The following is a 22,455-nucleotide window of genomic DNA, read 5'->3' as shown; positions in this document are numbered from 1 at the left end:
AATCTATGCAGGGCCCATTGCCAAGAGAGTGATGCTACACATAATTACAAAGCTGGGCACATTTGGCAGGAAGGGGCTGTAATTCCCTGGGATAGTGGGCCTGCTTAACCTCCAACTGGGAAAACAAAGCCTGAGTCACCAGCGCCCTCCCTGCAGCGTTGTTAGAACCCCTTAATTCTGAACTGTTATTCCTGGTGCATTGCCCTAATTAAAAGGGAGCCTGGAATTCTTTAGGTTCACATAGTAACTGAGGTCCATCTGCTCAGACAATATGCTTAGAGAGTGCTGTATATAGAGCAGTGGTGCTCAGACATGCAATCATCCAGCCATGGAGGAAACAAACTGTTTGCAGAAAGCCTCCAGCTGCTTGTAGAGATTTGGGTGAAGCAAGTTAGAGCCTCAGCAGCCCAAGGGGCTGTTGCGGGGTAGCAAACAGCCCAGGTACCTGCAAGCAGCTCAGCTCCCATTTCACACGGTCAGAGCTCCCAGGAGTGGAGGGAGCTGGTAGCTGCATGGCTTCACATGCTATTCTAACAGGATACTCAGCCTCAGGCTTCTGTTGTGGAGAAGGCAGGTACCATCCCAGATCTCCAAGCAGTTCTTTCCCACCCTCCCAGCAACACGGGAAGCAGGGGTTGAAGAGCAGGGTTATGAATAAAATAATAAATGACAGAAGAGATGGTCACATTCTTTATTTTCAGTTTAAATCTTTAGCCATCAGTAAAATGAACGGGCAGAAAACAACCAACTGAACTGACAAAACCCACCTTAGCTGGTAATTTCCAAATATAAATAACTGTGGGACAACTGAAACTGAGCCAAAATAGAAAAAGGGAGTTTAAAAGACAAAAGTAAGCCTAGCTGCACTCCCTTTTCATAGTGTCAGTGAAGAGGAAGTACCATAACAAAAAGGAAGCTATGGTTACATTTGATCAGACATTTATTCCAACAGGAGGCATGGAATTGCACTTTGATGAAAATGCCGAAGCGGAATCGAGTCCAGTGCACGGGGGACACTGTGCACATTTAGCTGGATTTCTGCTGCAGCTCCTTCATTCTGTTCAGGGCACTGCCAGCTTGAAACCACTCTATCTGCGACTTGTTGAAGGTGTGGTTCAGCATGATTGTTTCTTGGCTCCCATTGGGATGCTTGATGATGCATTTCAGAGGCTAAAAGGAAGATGACAGTTTTTATTCCCTCCCTTCTCTTTCAAAAGGGAGCAAGTTACTTGAAGCTTCTCACAGGAAAATTCCTGCATGTTTTCAAAGGGTTGAAAATGGAAAATTGTAGCTCAGGGTGGGTCTTGACATAGATTAGGTATTGGGAAGAAGTTCTTTACTGTGAGGGTGATGAGGCCCTGGCACAGGGTGCCCAGAGAAGCTGTGGCTGCCCCATCCCTGGCAGTGCTCAAGGCCAGGTTGGACACGGGGGCTTGGAGCAACCTGCTCTAGTGGAAGATGTCCCCTGTGGCAGGGGGTTGGCACTGGATGAGCTTTGAGGTCCCTTCCAGCCCAAACCGTTCTATGATTCTAAGTGCGCTTGCAGTTCCCTCTAGGGAACACTGGTGCTTAAGGCAGCAAGTCCAGGAATTCACAATATCATATCAGGGTTTCTCGTAACTGTTCAGAATAATGCAATCTGATTCTGAATTGCTCTCTGGCCCCCCGGAGCCAAGCTCCTTGCATGGCTGGCCACACTGCCCAGCAGGGCCTCTGCTGCCTCTGGCCCCTCTTGACACCCTTCCCCATTAGCAGCACATCCCTGCCCATGGAGTGCAGTGAGAAGTTACCTTTCCAGGCGCAAAGTCTGCCAGCCCCACGATGCTCAGCTTGTCCACAGGATGAATCTTGTTGTAGTCCGCTGGGTCAGCGAAAGTGAGAGGCAGTAGACCTTGCTTCTTCAGATTGGTTTCTGCAGAGAACAAACCACCAAGCACACTTGGAACAACACACTGCAGCAGATCAGGATTACTTTCTGGCTGCCCAGTGCTTCTCAAAGTAGTGTTCCAGCAATGGCTACTGTCTTTATAGCAAAATCAGCATCTCCACTGTTTATGTCACATCTAACTAGATCCACAACAGGATTGCTGACAAGAGGGACCTCACGATCTGTCACACCAGCTAGGGTTCGTGCCCAGAGGTGTTGACCCTGGGGCGAGGTGAATGCCACTTCCACCCAAACCAAACACATCCTGTTTACACAGATCACAGGGGAAGTGTGACTCACCGTGGATCCTGGCAAAGCTCTTGGTGATGATGACCCTGCCCCCCAAGTGACGTGGCTCCAACGCTGCGTGCTCCCTGCTTGATCCCTCACCGTAGTTTTCATCCCCAACAACTGCCCATTTGACACCCATTTTCTGTGACAAACAAAACAGATTTACATTTCTGCAGTCACTCAAGTGAGAAATTAACAATAAATACCCACCCACACATCTAATGTCAGCGGCTGCACTAGTGACATTGCTGTGCTATGACACCTTCTCCCAGAAGACTCCCTTTGGAATTAAGTGCTTCACAGCAGTTGGGCACTGCCATCCTTCACTAATGAGGGCTAGAGAGGACTCATCAGAAAAACATACCTTGACTCTCAAAATAAATTCTTCTTCCATGTTTTTGTAACTCATGGACTTTCCACTTCAATGGAAACTCAGCCTGCTTTTAAATTAGCTTTTAAAATGGAAGGGGGTGTGTGAATGTGTATTCAGGCACTTGCACATCTCCTTGAAAGCTGGGGGATTAGTCCAATTTTGAAAGCACATGGCAACCAAAGATTTCCCAACAGCCACCTGAACACTTCCAACAGATCAAGAGCAAATCTTTGCTGCCACCTTTCTTTCCATGGTCCTGTGCCAGAGCTGCATTCACACCAGCCATGATCCCTGCTCTACTTCTGGAAGCAATAAAGAAAATTTTAACTTCTGTCTCCTGGAAGTATCAATCTGAGACCACTGCCAGGCTGTCCAGAGGGTAAAAGGACACTTCTTCAGATTCTAAGCCAAGCGTTAAAGAATGAAGAGGACAAGATTAGAATGTATTTAAACATTAAACTGGTCACAGGTGAAATGCTCCAGGAGGCAAGATTTAGTCCCAGTCTGATGACACCCATGCCTTTTAAGGTGTGCAGTGCCTAGAAGAGTTCTTCACCTTTTGTCTTATTATTTCTGGTCCCCTCTGGGCCACAAGATCCTTTTCCCCATAGCAGAACAGAACCACCCACAGGAACTGCAATCATCAGAGGAAGAACACCCAAGAAAAACCCTCGAAGCTGAGTGAAGCCACAGCTGCTGTTACTTGAGAGCAGGAGCTGAGATCCTCAGTCTTCACACAGGCTGCCCAACGTGTAAACATCCTCTTAAAACAGGATGCCCCAGGGGAAAGTCTCACCTTGTAGTAACGGGCTGTGTCTGGGACTGGGCCAAACTCCTGGGTTAAGGCATTCCTCACAGAGTTGGCTTTGCCATTTTCAATGTTGATGGCGCCGATGAGCAGGTTGTTGGAGATGTTGTCCAGATGGCCACGGAATTTGAGCCACGGTCCGGCTGCAGAAATATGGTCAGTGGTGCATTTCCCTTTTACCTAAAGGGTAGTAAAAGAGAAGAATGTCTTACGATAGATCAGTGACTTGACCCCTCCTCAACACTTTTATTGTGAAGGATCCTCACTTCTCTTTTAAAGGCACAAACCCAAGACAACTGCATCTGTTACAGAATCATGGCACTCTAAGGCAGAACACAATGGTCATTCTGTATGTACTGGGTAGGGAGAACATCCTCTGTTTCAAAGGGTAAATCACAAAACCAAGCTTAGCCATGTCACCTCCTGCCACGTCCTCCCTCCTCTCAGCAGCACGTTCTTCAGGTATAAAAAGCAATTAAGCCCTTCTTGCTACAGCTCAGCCTCCCTGCTGGAGGAGTCCAGCAAGATGCCAGGTGTTTCCTCTAAGTTTCCAAGCTGCACAAAAGCCTTCTCAGCTTGTAAGAACAGAATTCCCAACCAGAGATTCCCAGACTTCCAACTGGTAAGTCCCAGAGTGCTTGCAAAGGAATTGCCTGTGTCAAAAACTCAAGCACAGCTCTGTATGGCCCTTTGGAGTACCTGCAGCTCTGTGCACCGAGAATCAGTAATGCCCCTGAAGGCCAGTTCCTAAGGGACTGCATTTCAGAAGCAATCACTGTATTAACTGAAGCTTTCATCCTGGTAACTCACCACAGGCAATGAAGAGAAACCCTTGTCTTCATTAAGAGACTGAAATGCAATGTTTAACTACTGTGACACATACTGATGGATGAGAAGTTCTTAACAACCTCATTTCAGATAAAATGCATTGTAAGAACTCACCCACCTTTCTGCTGCAGGTTACGACTGGGACAAATTCTGCAGCCTGCATGGTATGGGGGTAGGGTCATATGACATTGTGTGACAAGCTTAATTTTTCACAGTACTAGCTAACCACTAGCCCAAAGGAAAAAAGTCTCTTAGTTATAACAAAAAGAAGTATCAGAAGGAAACACCTGGAAGGAAGATCCTTGATTCACTTCCACAGAAATGTGGTTGTAGGGGAGGGAATCACAGATAGCTCAAAGGCACACCCAAAGCTTCTAGCAATTGATGTGCAAACCCCTCTTTGAGCAGTCGTGTCATAGCTGGTGTTCCACCACTGCACTACTGACCTTGATGAGGATCAGCATGTCTTCTAGATCCTTGCCATCCCACTTATCAAAGGGTTCAAGGAGCTGGAGGCGCTGGCTGGTGGGGCTCACATCCACATGCTGCCCGCTGCCATCCTTGGGAGGGTACTGATAGGTGTCCTGGCCTGGGTCAAACTCCTTCAAAAAGAAGAAAGGAAAATCATGAGACTCAGCCATCCCCAACAGCACAGGAAGAGAACCAGCCAACACAGGCAATTGCATCTGTTCTAGCTTTAACCCTAAGGAGGAGGTCACTCCATGAAATTCCCTTACTACATATAAAACACTACCAGTGACAGGCCATAAAACTACATATTAAACACTACTAGTGACCCCCCCTCCACCTCCAGACCCAGCAGTTACCATCTTGGGCAGCTCATCTGCATCAGGTGCTTCTAGTTTAAATTTCTTCCCATCTGCTCCTGTCAGGTAATCTGTCTCAGGGTTAAATTTTAGAGTGCCAGCAATGGACAGGGCTGTGACAATCTGAAAGAATAAAAAAAAAAAAAGACAAATTTAAAGGCATGTTCTACTCCTCATCTCTTCATCTGAAAGCCCTATACCCAAAAGTCCCAAAGCCAGCAGCCAAGCTACAAACCAAGCTAAACTGGATCTCTTCTGCAGGCAAGGGAATTAGCTCCCCGACACCCTGAACTACTCCATGGCCCCTAATCTGGCTATTTCTTACCTCTGGAGAGGTCACAAACGCATGAGTCTCTGGGTTGGCATCATTGCGACCTGTGAAATTCCGGTTGTAGGATGTAACTATTGTGTTTTTCTCTCCTTTCTTGATGTCCTTCCTGTGAAAGAAAGGACCATGCTCATAATTCCAAAGGGAATATTGCTTCTAGGTGTCTTGCTGCTAAAATCCCCCAGCTTAGTTTTGGCAGGATCTTTTGGAAACATGAATCAGTGCCTGGACACGTTTTCCTCCCTTAAGTATAGGCTCAAAACAAAGCCAGACACTGACTCCTGGAGTAGTTTTCACAGCCCGTGTTGTGCACTGTTGACCTGTCTAAACAACAGCCAACGAAATACATTGCCTTTGGACATCCCACCATTAGCAATGACAAAGCCACTTGAGTATATATCTCCCATCCCTTCTATGGGGAATTTTCCTCCCTGCCACTCCAATGACTGAAGTTGGACCAATTCGCTTTTCCTATTTTAAAAGGACCATACAAACTCCAGTCCACCCTCTCACAGATAACAAATCTCTCCCCATTTTTTGCCTCCTATAAGAAGCCTCCAGGTGTAGCCATTGTGCAGCTTCATCCATCTAAAGGCTCAGTGTAAACCTGCAGTGTTTGATTCCTCCTCCTCCAGTACATATCAGACAGCTATGGCAAACAGGGTTTTAAGAATTTAATTTTTAATTCCCAGTATGTTATATTTACAATGAGATTTGGGTTCACAAAGCACTTTAGGAGCTAAAAGATACACAGTTAGTGTGAGGTTTTTCACTTTACCTGTCCCACTGGCCAATGCATGGCCCACAAGCATTGGCAAGAACCAGCCCTCCAAGATCTCGCAGGATTTTTGCCTGGGGGCAGAAAACAACTTTGTTACTAGTAGAAAGCCTGGAGTAAGTTCTTGGGGTTGCTCTTTCAGGGGAAGAGGATGCCAGTCTTGAAGCAGAAAGCACCAAACCTGAGAAGATTCACCTCCTTGTTTCACTTGCAGGTTTTGAGTCACCTTTGTAAATACATGGGGCTTGATCCCAGCGAAGCTGTAAGTTAACACTGGGGACGAGCACAGGATGACTTGCCATGATGATCCCATTCACCACCTACTTCAAATTGAGCAATCCAGCTACTCACGGATACTTGACTGAAGGGCAACATCCTACACACTTCCGTCCGTGTAAGGAGAGAATTGGTGACAGTGCAGGAGGTGTGTGTGCCTACTCTGTCTGTTCAGCAAACAACTCTATTAAGAGGGCAGCTGTTAAAGAAAGGTACGACTGTGGACTTGGCTGCAGGAGGCACTAAGCATTGGATGGACATGTCCACGTATAAAGACTTGGTCCCCACGCTGTGACAAGCATCTTAACATTTACTAAATATCAGAACTAATTAAAATACGATTTTCTGCACAGAAAAGGGAAGAAAGTAGGTGAAGGTTCCTCTACAGAAACATTAATTTTAAATCAAATATGAGTTTTGCCATAAGTTTAGCCTAAAATGGGTAAAATGGGAACCACCTTCCGATAAAAGGGCGTGCTCACATCCTAAACTGTTCTTAAAGGAGAAAACTACATTGCAGGTGGGTATAGCTCATCGTCAGCCATGGCCATCCACAGAATCCCAGGAGCGTGAGGCATCCCTTGCTATGTATACTGTTATCTCCTCAGGGCCCCAGTTCCTGGTAACTGTCTCAGTTCCGTTCAGTTCCAATCCCGTTCTTATATGCCCAGGTAGTAAAGATAACAGGCCAAAACACCGTCAAGGTGACAATGGGACCCACAGGCATAGTAACACATCAGTAATTGCACTTATCTAGCGATAAGTGAGGACAAAGTTTAAAAGGTTTCCATTAGTTAGCTCTGGACTCACAGAGTTTAACACCTAAGTGTAAAGAGCAGCCATACTCACATAACCATCTCTTTCAATGGTGGCACGGATCTGCTCTGAGCCTGGAGTGACTGTGAACTTAGATTTGCACTTCAGTCCATGCGCTAGTGCCTGTTTTGCCACTGCTACAGAGCGCCCCATGTCCTCATAGCTGGAGTTGGTGCAGCTGCCAATCAAGCCTGTGGCGTTTGACAGAAACAAGGAGGTGGTTACTGCAGGCCAGGTTCTAGGAAGCTTCTCCCTGACCCATCCCTCAGCAGAAAAAACAAGGGACAACCACCTTTTCTGCTGACAAGTAATCTGAAGCTGTTTCAGGTACTAACATTGCCAAGCCTCCCAGCAATATACTGCACTCACAAGCAATCCCTTGTCCAGCTTTGGAGGTTGCACAGTCAGAACACACTACCTCCTCACTAGTCTGGTTATTGTTTTACAAGATCCAAGTGTCACCTGCTTGCACTTTGGTTAAGCAAGTTACCACAGAGAGGTATTGTTCCACAAAGACAGAAAAGGCTTCAATCAAGAAATGGAGGAAATGATGAAAGGACAGCATCCTTTGTCACAGTATGAAGACCACATGAGAACATACTGTGCATCCTGACAACATGCTAAAAATAAATTCTCTTTCAGCTACAGCAAATCCATGCAAGAGACTTTTAACAAAGGTGCTCTTCAACACATAATGTTCAACCCAGTCTTTCAAAAGTTTCCAAGAGGCAACACACTTGTCTGCCTCTTGAGATTCAAATCCCTCCAGCTATCCCACATCTTATCCCACACACCCGGCCCAGGGGTCACTACTCTTCCCAGCAAATTCACACAGCCGTGAAGAGGTAACACAGCAGCAAAGTCAAAGGAAATACAGCAGTAATTAAAGGGTTAGATCCCAAGCTATGTGACCAACAGCTTATCCCAAGACAGCAACATTTATGCCACAAGGATGAAGGCAGAGGAAAGAGCAAATGCTACCCACCAACTCTGATATCAAGAGGCCAGCCCTCCTTTTCTGCCACAGCACCAATATCTGACACAGGGTGCGCCAGGTCTGGTGTGAAAGGTCCATTGATATGTGGTTTCAGCTTTAAGAAACAGTGACAAAGTCAGAAATTACAGGAGCCAAGAAAACCCCCAAAACACAGCAGCAAACAAATTGCTTTCATAGTTCTATCTGGAACCTGTTTAAATAGGATTGTCCCACACCAACACCGGAGCAGGAGCTGTCAGCGAAGCAGACCTAAGCATTTTTCCTATGTTCTAGCACAGCACCAGGGGTGTCACATCAAACTCCCAGCTTGGTCCTCATTCACACGAAGTGGAGTCACACCACAGCATGCAAGATGGGCAAGCAGGAAGGAAATCTTACCTCACTGAGGTTGATTTCTATCACCTGGTCATAATGACAACCAGAATCTGGTACCAAGTGTTGCTTGAATTCATCTGCCAGCGCAGCTATGTCTGGAATAAGAAAGAAGGGAGATCTGAAAAGTGCAGTAAATAAGAGGGAAAAGAAAAAGCTTGGAACAGCTAAACACAGGAAGTCTACCATATACTTCCCCAGCCACTTCATCTACAGGCTCCCTGCTTGTATCAGATGACCTACAGGATCCTGCAAGGTCAGAAATCACCAAGGACACCACTGTAGGAGGATACTGCTCCCAGAACACACCTTCACTTGAACCCTCACTTCTACCCACTTCAACCCCTGAACCCTCTTACCAGCTCTCCCAGTCTTGCCCAAGTATTTCTTCATCCGTTCATTGTAAGGGAAGATGGATGTGGTAGCTCCGATTTCAGCCCCCATGTTACAGATTGTTGCCATTCCTAGAGTAGGAGTGGGAGAAGAGACCACAGGGTCAATGAGGAAGTCTAAGGCCACCCAAACCTCCAGAAGCCAGTCCATGGAAAAGACAGCAAAGCCAAGAGAGATGAGGGCATTAGCCACAGAAACCTAATTCCACAGCAGAGGAAACACTGACTATATAATGGATGTCTCAGCCTGTCATGTTTCTGTGCCTGCAACCAGACTTTTCTGCATGGAAGGAGCTGAAAGCTACACTGATTCTTGCAGATACTGGAAGGGATGACAGGGACCCAGCCGCCTGTCTACACTGAGCACCAAATATATTTACAGCAGTGAGCAGCATCTCTGCTACCTGCAGTGAGTGTCCTGTCCCTCCCTACCATGTCCTGTTATTGGAAGAGCCAGAAATTTGTGAGAAATTCAATGGGTTGAATAAAAAGTTTCCAGTGACGGAACACAACAAAAAAACCCAAACCATTTTCTCATGCCACTGGGATCACCCATGCCTTTCAAGGACACAGCAATGAAGCTGCTGTTTTCCATTTAATGAGCTAGCAGCAGGTATCACAGGACAAGTTCTTCTGATTTCAAAGAAGAGAAATTCCCAAATTGCTCTCAGTTAGTAAACCCAAATATTCCAAGTTGTAGCCAAGCCATGCAAATGGAGAGAAGCCCAGCTTGAAGGCTGCGCTTCAAGCCAAAGGAAGGGACTCTTCCTGTAATTCAGTCCTAACCAACATCATTACAGACCACTTCAAGTTTTGTTGGTTCAAATTCAGCACCCCAGACGACCCACACTTAGCTCGTGTAAGACTGCATGTTACAAACTGCTGCTTTCTGGTCATCCCTCTGCCTTGCTTTTCTAAAACTCATTTTCTTCAGCAGCTGTCACACATGTATCCCCTTCAACCTGTTTCTTTCCTCTATTGAAAACCTCTTTTAGGCTGAAATGAAAATGTCATCTTCATCTCTGACTCTCCACTCTCTAAGCGTATGTGGGAATACTTCCACCCTTACTCTTATCCTGATGCACCATCTCATAGGACTCTTCACGATTAACCATTTGGTGTTCTCAAAGTCACAAGAAGATTTGCTGGAGAGAGGTCACTTTCTCACCAAGAGGGAGTGGTATTTTGTTACTCCGCTCTCACCCACTCTCCCAGTTTGACATGTACTAATCGCCTGGCCAGGCTAAGGGAGGAGATTTAGTACTTCTTGCCTCACTCCCTTCCCAGCCTCCACAGACAACTCAACACCCAGATCCAACACCAATCCACTCAGATAAGAGATTTGCATTGTCTCACCAGTGCAAGAGATTGAATCCACACCAGGCCCGTGGTATTCGATGATGGCGCCTGTTCCACCCTTGACAGTGAGGATGCCAGCCACTTTCAGGATCACATCTTTAGGAGAACTCCAGCCTGAAAGCTTGCCAGTCAGTTTTACACCAATAACCTGAGCAACAACAATGGAAAAACCATAAAATACTGACACCATTTCCTTTCAGCAGTCAAAACAATTCACCAGAATTTTTCCTAAGAATGTGGGTGGTCACAATAGCAAAGAAGAGAAAATCCTGAAGTAGCACAACATGTGCACAAGGGCTGAGATCACTGACAGGACCAACTGAAGGGAGATCCCTACTCACCTGTCTCTCTCAGTCCCTGAATAAAGAGGCTGGAAATGGAAACTCAGACCTACCAGCTGTCTGAGCCAGTGTGGGGTTACAAACAAGACTGGAATGGTATATACACATAGTGCCTGAAAATCCGTATTTCTTACATATCTTGCCCTTCACGTTGAAGGTTAGTATTCCTTCTACTCCTACCTTTGGGCATTTGAGCTCCCAAGGGATTCCTGCCATGACGTCTACGGCATCAGCTCCACCCACACCAATGCAGATTCCTCCCAGGCCACCTCCGTTGGGGGTGTGTGAATCTGTGCCGATCAGCATAACCCCAGGGTAGGAGTAGTTCTCCAGGATGATCTGAAAATAAACATGGATTGTTTACTTGCTTGTTTGTTGAGAAAGAAGGGGGAAGACAGCAAGAAAGAAGACAGGAATAAGAATTTAGATCAGTTTGCATTTGCAGACTTCAGGAGCAGCAAAGTATTTCAATTTGGTTTGGACTGGAAATTCACCTTTGTTTCAAACTCCTTGTGGAGGATGTAATGACAGAATGAGGTACCAAGTCTCAGTCCCAGGATAGTAAAAAAACTTAGAAAGCAACCTCCATTTTTTCACTGGAAGACTCCTTCCTTCCAGTTTAGGTTTTTGCTAAGGTGTTACCTTTGTTAAGGCTCAAGAGCCTGTTCCTTAGTCACCCATTCTCCTCTCCACTCCTTTTGCTTCATGCTGCACTTCAATTTTGACTGCCTGCACTCAGAGGAACAATTTAAAATACTTACTGGACGCACAAAGCAAATCAACCAAGAGCAAGTTAAGGAAATCCTGCCAGAGGTGTTGGTTTTAAAAAACAAAAAGCCTCATTAAGTGGTATGTTATCTTGGACAGTCCTGCTCTTTTATGATGCAAGTGCTATAATAAAAGAATCTCAGATCTGGAAACCACTTAGTATTTTATTCAAATTCACATAGCAACTCGTTATGCGTTGTCATTCCTGAGTACATAAAGTAACCTGCTCTGCTTGGTGTCCTCACATACCCTCCTGGTTTTTATGGAAACAAATGCATACAAAATAACCCTAAAAACCCCTATGTTCCCAAAGCTGCTTTCCTTACCACCAAAAGCAATTCAGATTACCCCTATGTAGCCAGCTTTATGGCATCACCTTACTCTCCCAATCATACCAAGAGGAACCAGCCCACAAGCAGTTAAGATATTTCAAGCATCTGTGATTCACATGACATGCTGTTGGCACTACCTGATCATGCATCAGGTTACAGTTTGACCAAAATAACCTTTCAGAAAACCACTGTTGTCAAGATAACTGAGAGCAAGCAAGCAAGAAAGAAACCTCACCCACCTCAAGGAAAGCAAGTTGTTTTCCCCAGGCTGGCGAAATTCTCTAAGGGTGTGCACCTGAGGTCTTCTCTTTACCATAAAGTAAAGGAGCCACTGCATGTTCAGAGATTGCAAACACATACACACACACTTTACCTGGTGGATGATTCCTGACCCGGGTTTCCAGAATCCCACTCCATACTTGGCACCAGCCGTTGCTAGGAAGTTGTACACCTCCTTGTTTATGTCCTGTTCACAGAGGGAAATGCAGAGCATTAATGGCACATTTTGTTCTTCCATACATCAAGAGCTCATTCAAACACATTCCCGTCCCTCCCATGCCTGTCTGTAGTTTGCTCACAGTTTTGCAGCAGCTAGAGGGAGATGCATATCACTCTTAAAACCAAAAGGGATCAAGACTGGTTGCCAGTCAGTTGTAACAGGCCATTTAATTTCATCCAACTTGTAGCTCTACTAAAGCATTTTTAGTTTCCAGTTCCAAACAGCACAAGGGAAACAGCACAAATAAAGGAAAACCCTGCCAAAAAGGCATTTAAAAATGCTCTACTCCCTTCTTGTATTCTCAGGGTGCTGGGTTTTTTAAAAAACTTGTTTTCCTCTCTTCTTCTATCCTCTGCTTCCTTCTCTACCAGCTGTTTCTTTTGCTTTACAGATGCTTTGCAAACATTTCAAAGCCCTTAGACAAGCATTTTGGCTTTATTTTTACAGATTAAGAAATGGAACTGAAAGCTGCTCGCTGCTAGGGGAGTTGGTGGGTGTCATTTCTCATTCTACCAAGTCTGCTGTCTAAGACTCACACAATGCTGTCTTTCTTGCTGCACTATCACCATTTCTGGTGGAGGCCACACCGTGAAAATTGCTTGTGAGAATAACCAGGGTTGCCAAGGAAGTATGACACTATTATGTCCTGATAGTTCTTGGCAGAGGAGTGGCAGAATAGATAAGATAAGCATTAGGAGAGAGTTTCTTAAAGACTGTTCTCATGCAGCTACCCTTTGGAATAAAGAGAAAGGGGAAACTGGAGATAATGGAAGAATTGTCTCAGCACACATTTGCTGAAGTTTCCCATGAGGCAGCAGCAGTTCTTTAAGCCTCGTTTTCCACTGGGAGTTGGGTCACTTCACTCTGTTTGTGCATCCCTCCCCCAGTAAAGCATGCTGATGTGCCAGGAGCAGATCCAAACCACCCTCTGGCCTGCCAGCATTCATCGTCTGCCAACTGGCAGCAGCAGAAGCAGAACCCAGTCAGAAGAAGGCAGGACCTTTACTTGCTCTGCTCAGAGTGGATGGCAAAGGAGGGACTCAGCTCAGCTCAGGGCTGCAGTGAATATAGAGAACAAATAAATGCAGAAACAGGGCGAAGGGGAAGACAGGAGGTGAAGGGAAGACAAGAAACTGTTTTATTTGCTAAGTCCCAAATTCTTAATCGCACAACTTGGGCACAACTTAGGACTGAGACAAGCAGAGGGAGAACTCCCAAATTCACTCCTGAGCGGTGCGAATGGCTTTACTGTGGCCTGAACGAGGAAGCCAGAAGCAGTTACTTCAACATCAGGAGTATCTAAAAACAGATAAGGACTACAATCTTAAAATGCAGCTGAGCCCCTGCAAACTGTTTACCGTTCGTAAATGTTGGTCTCAACATCCAAGGCACAACTCCTCCTAAGGAGGCTCTAACAGTGGACTTTCACTAGGTCCACTTGGAGTAACAAGATTTCCCTACCTCCCTCCTATGCTCAGAGCACGTACTTCCCCAGCCAATGCATTGTGGTATGTAGGACAGAGGTGAATTTGTCTATATTTAACAGAAGCCCCTATGGAGGAATAAGCAGTAAAACAGTGAGTGGGAACTTAAAAAAGGCAGTGAATCAGCAGTTTCGCAACCACCACACTGAAAATCCCAAGTAAAAAACATCCTCCATGCTTCTCTACACATTTATACCTATCCTCACTAGCCCTGAAAGCTGCACATGCTTCAGTTAGTGTTCTTCAGCTAATCACTAGCAAAACGTTTGGGAAACAAAAGTAGCTATCTGCTCCCTCCTCACAGGATACACCAGTGCAATGCAGATGCATGTTCAGGATTTTTTTCACACTGCCATACTGTGGTACATAAAAAGCATAACTCTCTAGAGTAATCTGTCTTCCTTTTTTTCCCCCTTTGAAATAAGATTTTTCCTCTCCCTTAGCTGAAATATGCTCTCGCACTCCAGAACACACACGATGTGGACTTCCATCATTAAAACTAGCTTATCCTACACCCATGGTCCATTAAACCATGTGATGGATGAATCTCAGCTGAAAAATTCCCAAAGATCCCCAAAATTCCCCATTTACTCTGTTTCTTTGCTTCATCTGGCCTGTCTACAGAGCTGACCACCGCAGGCAATCTGTTACCATATCTGATTCATGGCTGTCCTTCTGGGAGGAAAAAACCCAAACCAAAACCTCTTCCTTCAACTGGAAGGAGGCTTTCAAACAGACAGAAATACACTTCTGCAATAGTGACCTTGGCTCTTCGAAGATCATTTTCACCACCTGACTGGGCTTCGATGAGGTGATCACAGTGGATGGTGGAAGGCACAGCCACTTTTGGCAGCCCGCTGCTGATGAACTGTAGCATTGCCATCTGAGCAGTGGCATCCTGCATGGCCACACGGTCCGGCCGTAAGCGCAGGTAGGTCTTGCCCCGCTCGATCTCCTGTTTGGCTGGGTCGTCCAGGTGTCCATATACAATCTTCTCAGACAAGGTCAGGGGACGGTCAAGCCTGGGGAGAAGAATTTTAGTATCTGTATTTTGTGTACTTCAACATTTGTCCTTCTAAGCATGTAACAGAACACTTCTCTATACAGAGGCTGTTAAGAGCTATTAACACAAAAACCTGCATGTTCTTCTTGCAGCACTAAAATATCAACTGACTAAAACAAGGGCTCAGACCAGAAAGTTCAAAAGTATATGGATTGATGTCACTTTATGTTTTCTTTTATAATCTTCCCGTAGAGGAAAAGAAACATTGACTCTGCTTGCTTCTTGAGCCATACCTCAGGACAGCAAACGTGAAGGCAAGAGAGAGGTCAGACTCAATTCGCAAATACCAAATCCCACAGCAAGCAAGTACAACTAAGCTGTTTCATGACCTCAGACCTTTCATCCTGCAACTGTATCAGTTGAGGGACCTATTTATGTCAGTGGTGAGATCTTCTGCAAAATACCTAAGTAGAGACAATGACTTGAAATGAGAGCTACCACATTTAACAAAGGATGCAAAGACTGAAGGACACGTTATACAAACCACTGCTGAGGTAAATGGAGCAGGAACGACAACTTAGCAGGCACACAAGCCTCTATCAGCAGATTAAGGTCACTATGTTTACATATGCTATGAATTCCTAGCCCTCCTTTCCGTGCCTAACACCTACAGTGGAACACAGGAGAACGTTCACTGTCAAAACAGTGCAGAGGAGCATTAGCCTATAATGACCACTGCCCACAGTCTGCTTCCCCAAGAAAGCAGCAAGGGCCAATGTGAAGGCTCCTCAAAGAGGGCATTAAACAAAGAGGACAGAGACCTATCTGGCACCTCCTCTGCACTGTCCTGGTTCTCTTCATGTTGCAGTGCTTCATCGTAACCTTCAACCCTCCCACAGTGCCCCACCACTATATGGGGACACTACAACTCATGCTTCACTGCACTTGCAACTGCCACTGTTCAAAGCTGCTCTTCCTACTAAATATTTCCTATGGCAGGACCCCGTGACATTTTTTCCTTCTTTCCTATCACTGCAGAGCTAAATTCTGCACACTGACCCCTGCCCTGTCTCCTCCTCCACTCTTACCTCTTACGGACAATGTTGATGTTCTTCTCCAGCTTTTCATAATTTATGTGGTCATTAGGCTCAAAGTGGCTCATGGCCACCTTGGCCCGCTGGCAGAGGACAGGAGCAACATGGTAGCGTCGTATCCCACTATTCAAGGCATGCTGGAAAAAAGAGAGTGTTAGTGCTGGAACCTTGCAGAGTGAATTCCTATAACGTATCAATAAACCAATTGTTTTTCAGTTCTTACTCCTGGGATTTTACAGCCTGAGAAACAGGGAAATTGCAAAGGTTTTTAAAAGTACCCACTAAACATTTGGTAGTACAACACTGTGTATGATGTTAAACATATACCATAACTAGGTTACACAGAATGGGTAGCATTTACTAAATTATTTCTATTTATAGCACCAGATGCCTTATGCTTTCAGTGAGAAATCTGCTTTCACGCAATTTCAGCTGAAATAACTCTCAAGCAAACACCAGTTTGCTATACTCCTGACATATTACAGCCACGGTGGAGAAAAACCCATGCAGTTTCCAAAGCAAGCTAACCTAGGGTTGTATTTCCTCACTGATGTTGAGCTCATATAGGTCTGGCAGGTGCCACAATATAGGACTAAGTAGATACCTGTCTGTTCCACCACCACATACTAAGTTCCTTGTGCAGGGTCCCTGCATACTGTTACAAACCTTATTATATTTCCACATAAGGTGAGCTGCATTTCAATGCTAGGTAGACTGACTTTGATGTATATGCCTGGTCTACAACATAATGCACAGCAGGAGAAAGGCAAGACATGGAACAAACACATCAGGTTCACTAACCTGCCTGCGCAGATCCACCTGCTATTTACCTTCACTCTCACGAAGGCATCCTCACCTTTCCCCTAAGAAAAGCCTTGCACTTGCCCTACGGGTGACAGCAAGACAGATGAACTATACTGTGAGCTGAACACCTCAGCGGAAAACAACATGATAAAAAAAGAAAGCCCAAATTTCACTTGGCAGCCTCCACAGTGAAACAGTTCTGGAACATGGGAAAAGGGCAGGCTACAGCAAGGCACCTTCACAGTGCCCAGCATTAAAAGGCTCTCACACAGCTTTGAAAACTGAGTCAGAGGGCAGGCCCCATAAAAACTTCCAAGAATTTGGCACATGCATTTCTTACATCCTTTGAAAGTCTCAGTCATTAGCACTGGAAGTCTGGAAACAGATTGAAGACAAGAGTTCAGAGTTCTTCCTCCTCCAGTATTACACTTAATAATCTTAATCCTGTTTTTTCTATTCATCCTCAGCATTATGAGGTTTTGAAAAGTACAGGCTAATAAACACAGCAGCGTTGCCCTAAATATTCCTTTTGTATGTATGGTTGTAAATCAGCAAATATTCCTTGCGCAGAACACAACTGCAGCACCTACCACTGTTCTTGCATTGTCAAAAATGCTAGCCAAGTCTTTAGATCTGTTCTAGCATTTTCAACTTTTCCTTTCAATATTTTCCCAGTTTTCTTTCTTACCACCATTGAAGGCATTGCCTGAAATAATCACGACCAGTAAAATATTACCAATTTTTATCCAAATCTTTTATTGTCCTTTTGATGACATTTGTTGGTATCTTACACAATAAAAAGTTCAGGAAATCTAGGCAAGATTACAATAGCCAGCAAACCAGCAATAAGGGTGCAGTTTGCTTTTTTCCCTAAACAATCCTAAGCTATTATATATGCAGCTTTTGGTAGGAGCAATACAGACCTATACACCTGCACACCGCTTGCGCTAAAGCATATCTGAAGTAAGTGAACATGGCAGTACAAGAGAGGGCACTGCTCCTCCAGGAACGCAAACCAAACCCAGTCATCAAATTTCACTGTGCTGCACTTCAAGCTTAGAACTTCCAGAACGTATCAAACATGTCAGAGTTGAGACTCTTCCTTCTTCCACCAGAAAAAAAACCCCCCAACAAACCAAAACCCACCAGGCTTCTCATTGCTAAATGTACCTAAGCTGCTCTTTACCCAGCAGTCACATAACTCCTGTGTTTGTTTTCTTCTGCCCTCTCCCCCCCACCTTTCTTTAGCTTAAGCATTTACCCAGCACAATTAATGCTGTGGGAATGTCTTTATGTATCCACCATCTTGTGAAAGTCTCCAACTGCTGGAGTGGCTGGAAAAAACACTGAGGAATTCATCACTGTTAATGGAAAACTAATCTCCTCACCAGACCAAGAATGGTATTTTGGTTTATTGCAGTAATTCCTTCTCCCCCCACCCCAAACTAACCCCGTAACACAACTGATTAATGAAGTTCCTCCTTGTCACCCAGTGAATTGAAAGCTAAATTTCACCATAACCCAGCGCACAGAAGCACAGATTTGCAAATTAAAATCATGGCAGAGGCTTCATAGCATTTGAGTCTTGCTTGGGACCAAAGCTGGTTAGGATACAAATCTGAAGCAGGGCTCTCCAAAGAGAGGTACAAAGAATTTTTTCAGCTAAAATATTGTCAGTCTGATCATACATGTCTATATCCTTTTACTTTATGGGATGGCTCAATAAAATGCAGTATTTATTCAAATACTATATAACTATTCAAACAGTAATTGCAGACGTAGCAATGCAAAGTAGTTGATTCCTGCTTGACCACAACTTCAGGCTACCCAAGATAGGAAGGTGAGGTGAAGGATCCTGCTGGACATGGAGTCTGGCAAGAGAAATCTGGAAAACTGGAGGTCTGTTTCTGTGATGGCCAGTAAGACTGGGGAAAAATAACCACCTAGGCCAATCAGTTTCAGAAGACTAGATAACTATTTTTGTCTAGACACCCATTAAAAAAGTGCTATCTTCAGTTTACTGGGAGCTAAATCTCACCCCACATCCTTACTTTGTTGGGAATTAATTTGATTCAATATCGTTGTTCTCATGTTGGCTGCAGCAAGCTTAAGGATCCATCACCAACAGTGAGCTACAGCATACACTGCTTGGTTCAAAAGTCTGATCTCTGCTCACAAAGAATCTACAACATATCATTCATCATGCTTCTTGATTCTCTCTGACTGTCCTTTTTCCACTGCATCCTTAGAAATGGGGCAGCAGAACTATAAAATTAAGGAAAAGCCACAAGCCTAAGTTTCCATTTCGTTCTGCTTCACCCTTCCCTGAAATAGCAGGTGGTTTGGGGGGCTTCTGTGATGTATTTTTTACTGAGTAGTGAGAATTGCCTTGAGATCAACAGCCATGAGAAGTAGCTGTTGATCTGAAGCCAGCAATCTATACGTTTTCCCAGCAATCTATGCTGACCACCCAGCAAACAGCAGCCAAGTGATCTCCTCTCACCTGGCATTGAATCTGTTATCCCAGCACCTTACTGTCCTCATTCAGATTTCAGTAAAAGAAATGGCAGTAATCATTCCAGGGCTCCTAAGTCTAGTAGTATTTTGGCAGGTGAAAAACTTCCTTAAGAAACACAAAACCTATTAAATGGGCTATTAAATGGGTGTCACGGTTTAACCTCAGCTGGCAACTAAGCACCCCACAGCCGCTCACTCACTGTCCCCAGTGAGATGGGGGCGAGAATTGAAAGAGGAAAAGTGAGAAAACTTTATCTCACAGGTTGAGATAAAGACAATAAGTAAACCAAAACAAGGAATTAATTCACCACTTCCTATCAGCAGGCAGGTGTTCAGCCATCTCCAGGAAAGCAGGGCTCAGTCATACATAATGGTTACTTGGGAAGACAAACGCCATGACTCCAAACATCCCTTCCCCCTTCCTCCTTCTTCCCTCAGCTTTATATGCTGAGCATGATGTTATACGGCATGGAATATCCCTTTGGTCAGTTGGGGTCAGCTGTCCCAGCTGTATCCCACTCCCAAATCCTTGTGTACCCCTGCCTACTTGCTGGTGGGCTGGTGTGAGGAGCAGTAAAGGCCTTGACTCTGTGTAAGCGCTACTCAGCAGAAACTATAACATCCTCATGTTATCAACACTGTTCTCAGCACAACTCCAGAACATCACCCCATACAAGCTCCTGTAAAAAAAAATTACCCCAGCCAAAGCCAGCACAACGGGTCATTGTTTTTGAAATCTCTAAGCAAGCCAGTACTTATCTTTATGGATTTTAAAAGCTTATCTTGAAAAGCTAGCTACCTTGCTTTTAGCTCACTACACTAAACAGTCCAGATGCAACAGTAGTCTGAATTCAGAAACTGTATTTCAGCAGCAGATACGGTAGACAAGTCCAGTAAGCAAAAGCTCAGAAGTGCAACATGCACTCTTACCTGGGAAATCAGTCCTAGAAACCCCAGCTGAAACCAAATATGCCATTTTTCCTCATCCTCCCTGACCTAAGAACACTGGCCAAGTTTCCAACATTCACCGTGATTCAGCCTAAAAAAAACCCAACCCAGTGTGGTATAATCAAACTGCAAAGGCAGCCTAATTTTCTAGACCCAGCTCTAAAGAGCAACCAGAATTAGGGTTCTGGAGATCAGTTCAGCTCTAGCCAGCACTGGGTTTTGCCAGCATGCACAAAGTCTCCTGTAACGTGATTTCAGTACTTGCCTTCAATAAACCCCTGATGCTTCAGACAGTTTATAGAGTTTTACAGTACTGCTCTTCCAGTCAACCCTCAGCCACGTGGCTCAAGAAATGAGATGCTACTAAAAGCATCTCTCGGATAGGTATGAAAAAGATCACGACCCTTTGAGGCTATTAGAAGAATTGTACTTTAAATAGAACAGTCAGCCCAAACCAGGCTAATTCCAATTTATTTGCCTCAGAGGTAAGCTTCCTATGTAGTTCCGGTTCCAAAACAGTTCTAGGTCAGGAGATGAGTAGAACCGATGTTGATAACATGTGCCATGGTCAATGCTGGCTCTATCACAGTGATTGGCAAGGTGAGTTTCACATTGATTCATCTCTAGGCTGCTACATAGGGGCAAAAAAAAAAGTGCCTCCTAAAGAGACCACCTAGAAGCAGGTCTGACCATCATAGATTTAGTCCTTCACAGGGAGAAACCCCCTCATATACCCTGAGCCTGACAACAGAAGACAGCTTCCTAGAATACTAAATTCCCCATATTCCCTGTGCTAGCACAGCTTTTGCTTTACATTATAAGATATTAACCTTAGCAAACAACTGCTTGTTCTCATGTGATGACACACCACGAGAACCAATTCATCATCCTAATAAAGGATATGCCTTCTTTTCATGAGTAGTCATTTCTGTTCCAAGGACAAATTAGAAGCTATTTAACAATTAAGAATGAATATACCAAGTTAACTGAAATGGTGCTATTCTGTAACTTTTGATCAAATTAAAAAAGCTATACTTTACTAAAACACCAACCTCCAAACTAAGGAAGTAACCTAAAGCATGACCTAAGTTTTGCAAAATACCTTGGAATACCAAAAGCCAAGTTCTTACTTTGGCTCCCTAAGAAAAGGGCACATGTTGGCCAAGGTCACAAATGGCAAGGTGAGAACTTAAACTGCCTGACTTCATCACATTCTTTACTAAGGGGAGCACAGGCTTCATTATTGCTGCTTGCAGCCCTAAAAGAGAAAACTGTGTCCTGATATTTGCCTTCCGGGCTTTAAAAGATCACAACGTCTTTATAATTCAGTACACATTAAACACAATAATGTCCTGAGGGAGAGAACCTCTGTGGTGAGCTCGTATTACAGGCAGATGTGATTTTTAGAGGTCATGACAGACAAGACTATGGGAACCGCTATCACTGCCTTGATAACAAAAAAAGGGCGGTTTAAGTGCCTGTCCAGGCTGCTTTTTCAGTCCTCCTAGGTCCCATTTATTAAAGACCCTGGCATCTTTTTCACCCGAGCCTCTGTTCGTATTAAAAGTGGGAATTCTGAAGCAAGGGAGCCAAACAAGAGCTTTCCCACTCACTCACACAGCGAGGAGTCACCTTGTGCTGCAGCACGCTGATAACGGGAAGGAACACAAGACGAGAGGAAGGAAAAGGCACGCCCTCGGGAAAGGCGTTTTATTTCCCCGTTAGGGGCCTCGCGCTCACGCTCACGGCCCCGCCGCGCCCAGGCCTTGACACCGACCCGGGCCCGCCGCGCCGGGAAGCAGCGGGGACGCGGCCTGGCCCCGCCGCCCCGTTCACCTTGCGCTCACCTTGAGGGCCGGCGGGGCCCGGCCGCAGGACACGCCCTGCCCCAGGGCCCTGGAGGCGGCCGCGCTGCCGCCGCGGCCTCCCCGCCATCGCCATAGAAACGGAGCGCGGGGCCGCGCCGGGGACACGCTGACCTACACGCGGAGGCGGACACAGGCGGGGACGGGACGGGCCGGGCCGGAGGCCGCGGCCGTCCGGTGTCCCAGCGGTTCCCGGCGCTGCCCCCGCCGCGGCTCCCCGGCTGCACCTCTCTCCCCCTCTCCCTCCTCCCCGCCTCCCGCTGCCCGATGCCGCCGCTCACCCGGAGCCGAGCTGCCAGGACACAGTACGGCGCCATTTTGTTCACTGACAAAGATGAAGTCGCACCCCGATGGCGTCACGCGGCCCTTTTGACACCTCCGGCGCGCGGGCGGGGGAGCCTCGGGGGCGGGGCCGTGCAGGTCCTGGC

The 22,455-nt window shown here is 45.6% G+C and overlaps 1 protein-coding gene across 1 annotated transcript; it reads right to left on the bottom strand.

The window, feature by feature from the left end:
• Positions 1-677: 677 nt before the first annotated feature.
• On the bottom strand, positions 678-22,448 carry ACO2 (aconitase 2). The gene is made up of 18 exons (XM_030478798.1): positions 22,309-22,448; positions 15,888-16,030; positions 14,560-14,818; positions 12,187-12,279; positions 10,894-11,052; positions 10,370-10,520; positions 8,981-9,085; positions 8,628-8,719; positions 8,238-8,343; positions 7,286-7,443; positions 6,161-6,234; positions 5,380-5,491; positions 5,055-5,177; positions 4,674-4,829; positions 3,388-3,579; positions 2,228-2,360; positions 1,791-1,912; positions 678-1,170 (listed from the first exon to the last, which is right to left on the bottom strand). The coding sequence occupies exons 1-18, from the start codon at positions 22,342-22,344 to the stop codon at positions 1,027-1,029; spliced, it is 2,358 nt and encodes a 785-aa protein (XP_030334658.1). The 5' UTR covers positions 22,345-22,448; the 3' UTR covers positions 678-1,026.
• Between the last annotated feature and the right edge of the window lie 7 nt (positions 22,449-22,455).

The sequence above is a fragment of the Strigops habroptila genome, chromosome 3 (assembly GCF_004027225.2).
Source record: "Strigops habroptila isolate Jane chromosome 3, bStrHab1.2.pri, whole genome shotgun sequence".
Classification (NCBI taxonomy): domain Eukaryota; kingdom Metazoa; phylum Chordata; class Aves; order Psittaciformes; family Psittacidae; genus Strigops; species Strigops habroptila.
This window is presented reverse-complemented; position numbering and strand designations above follow the sequence as displayed.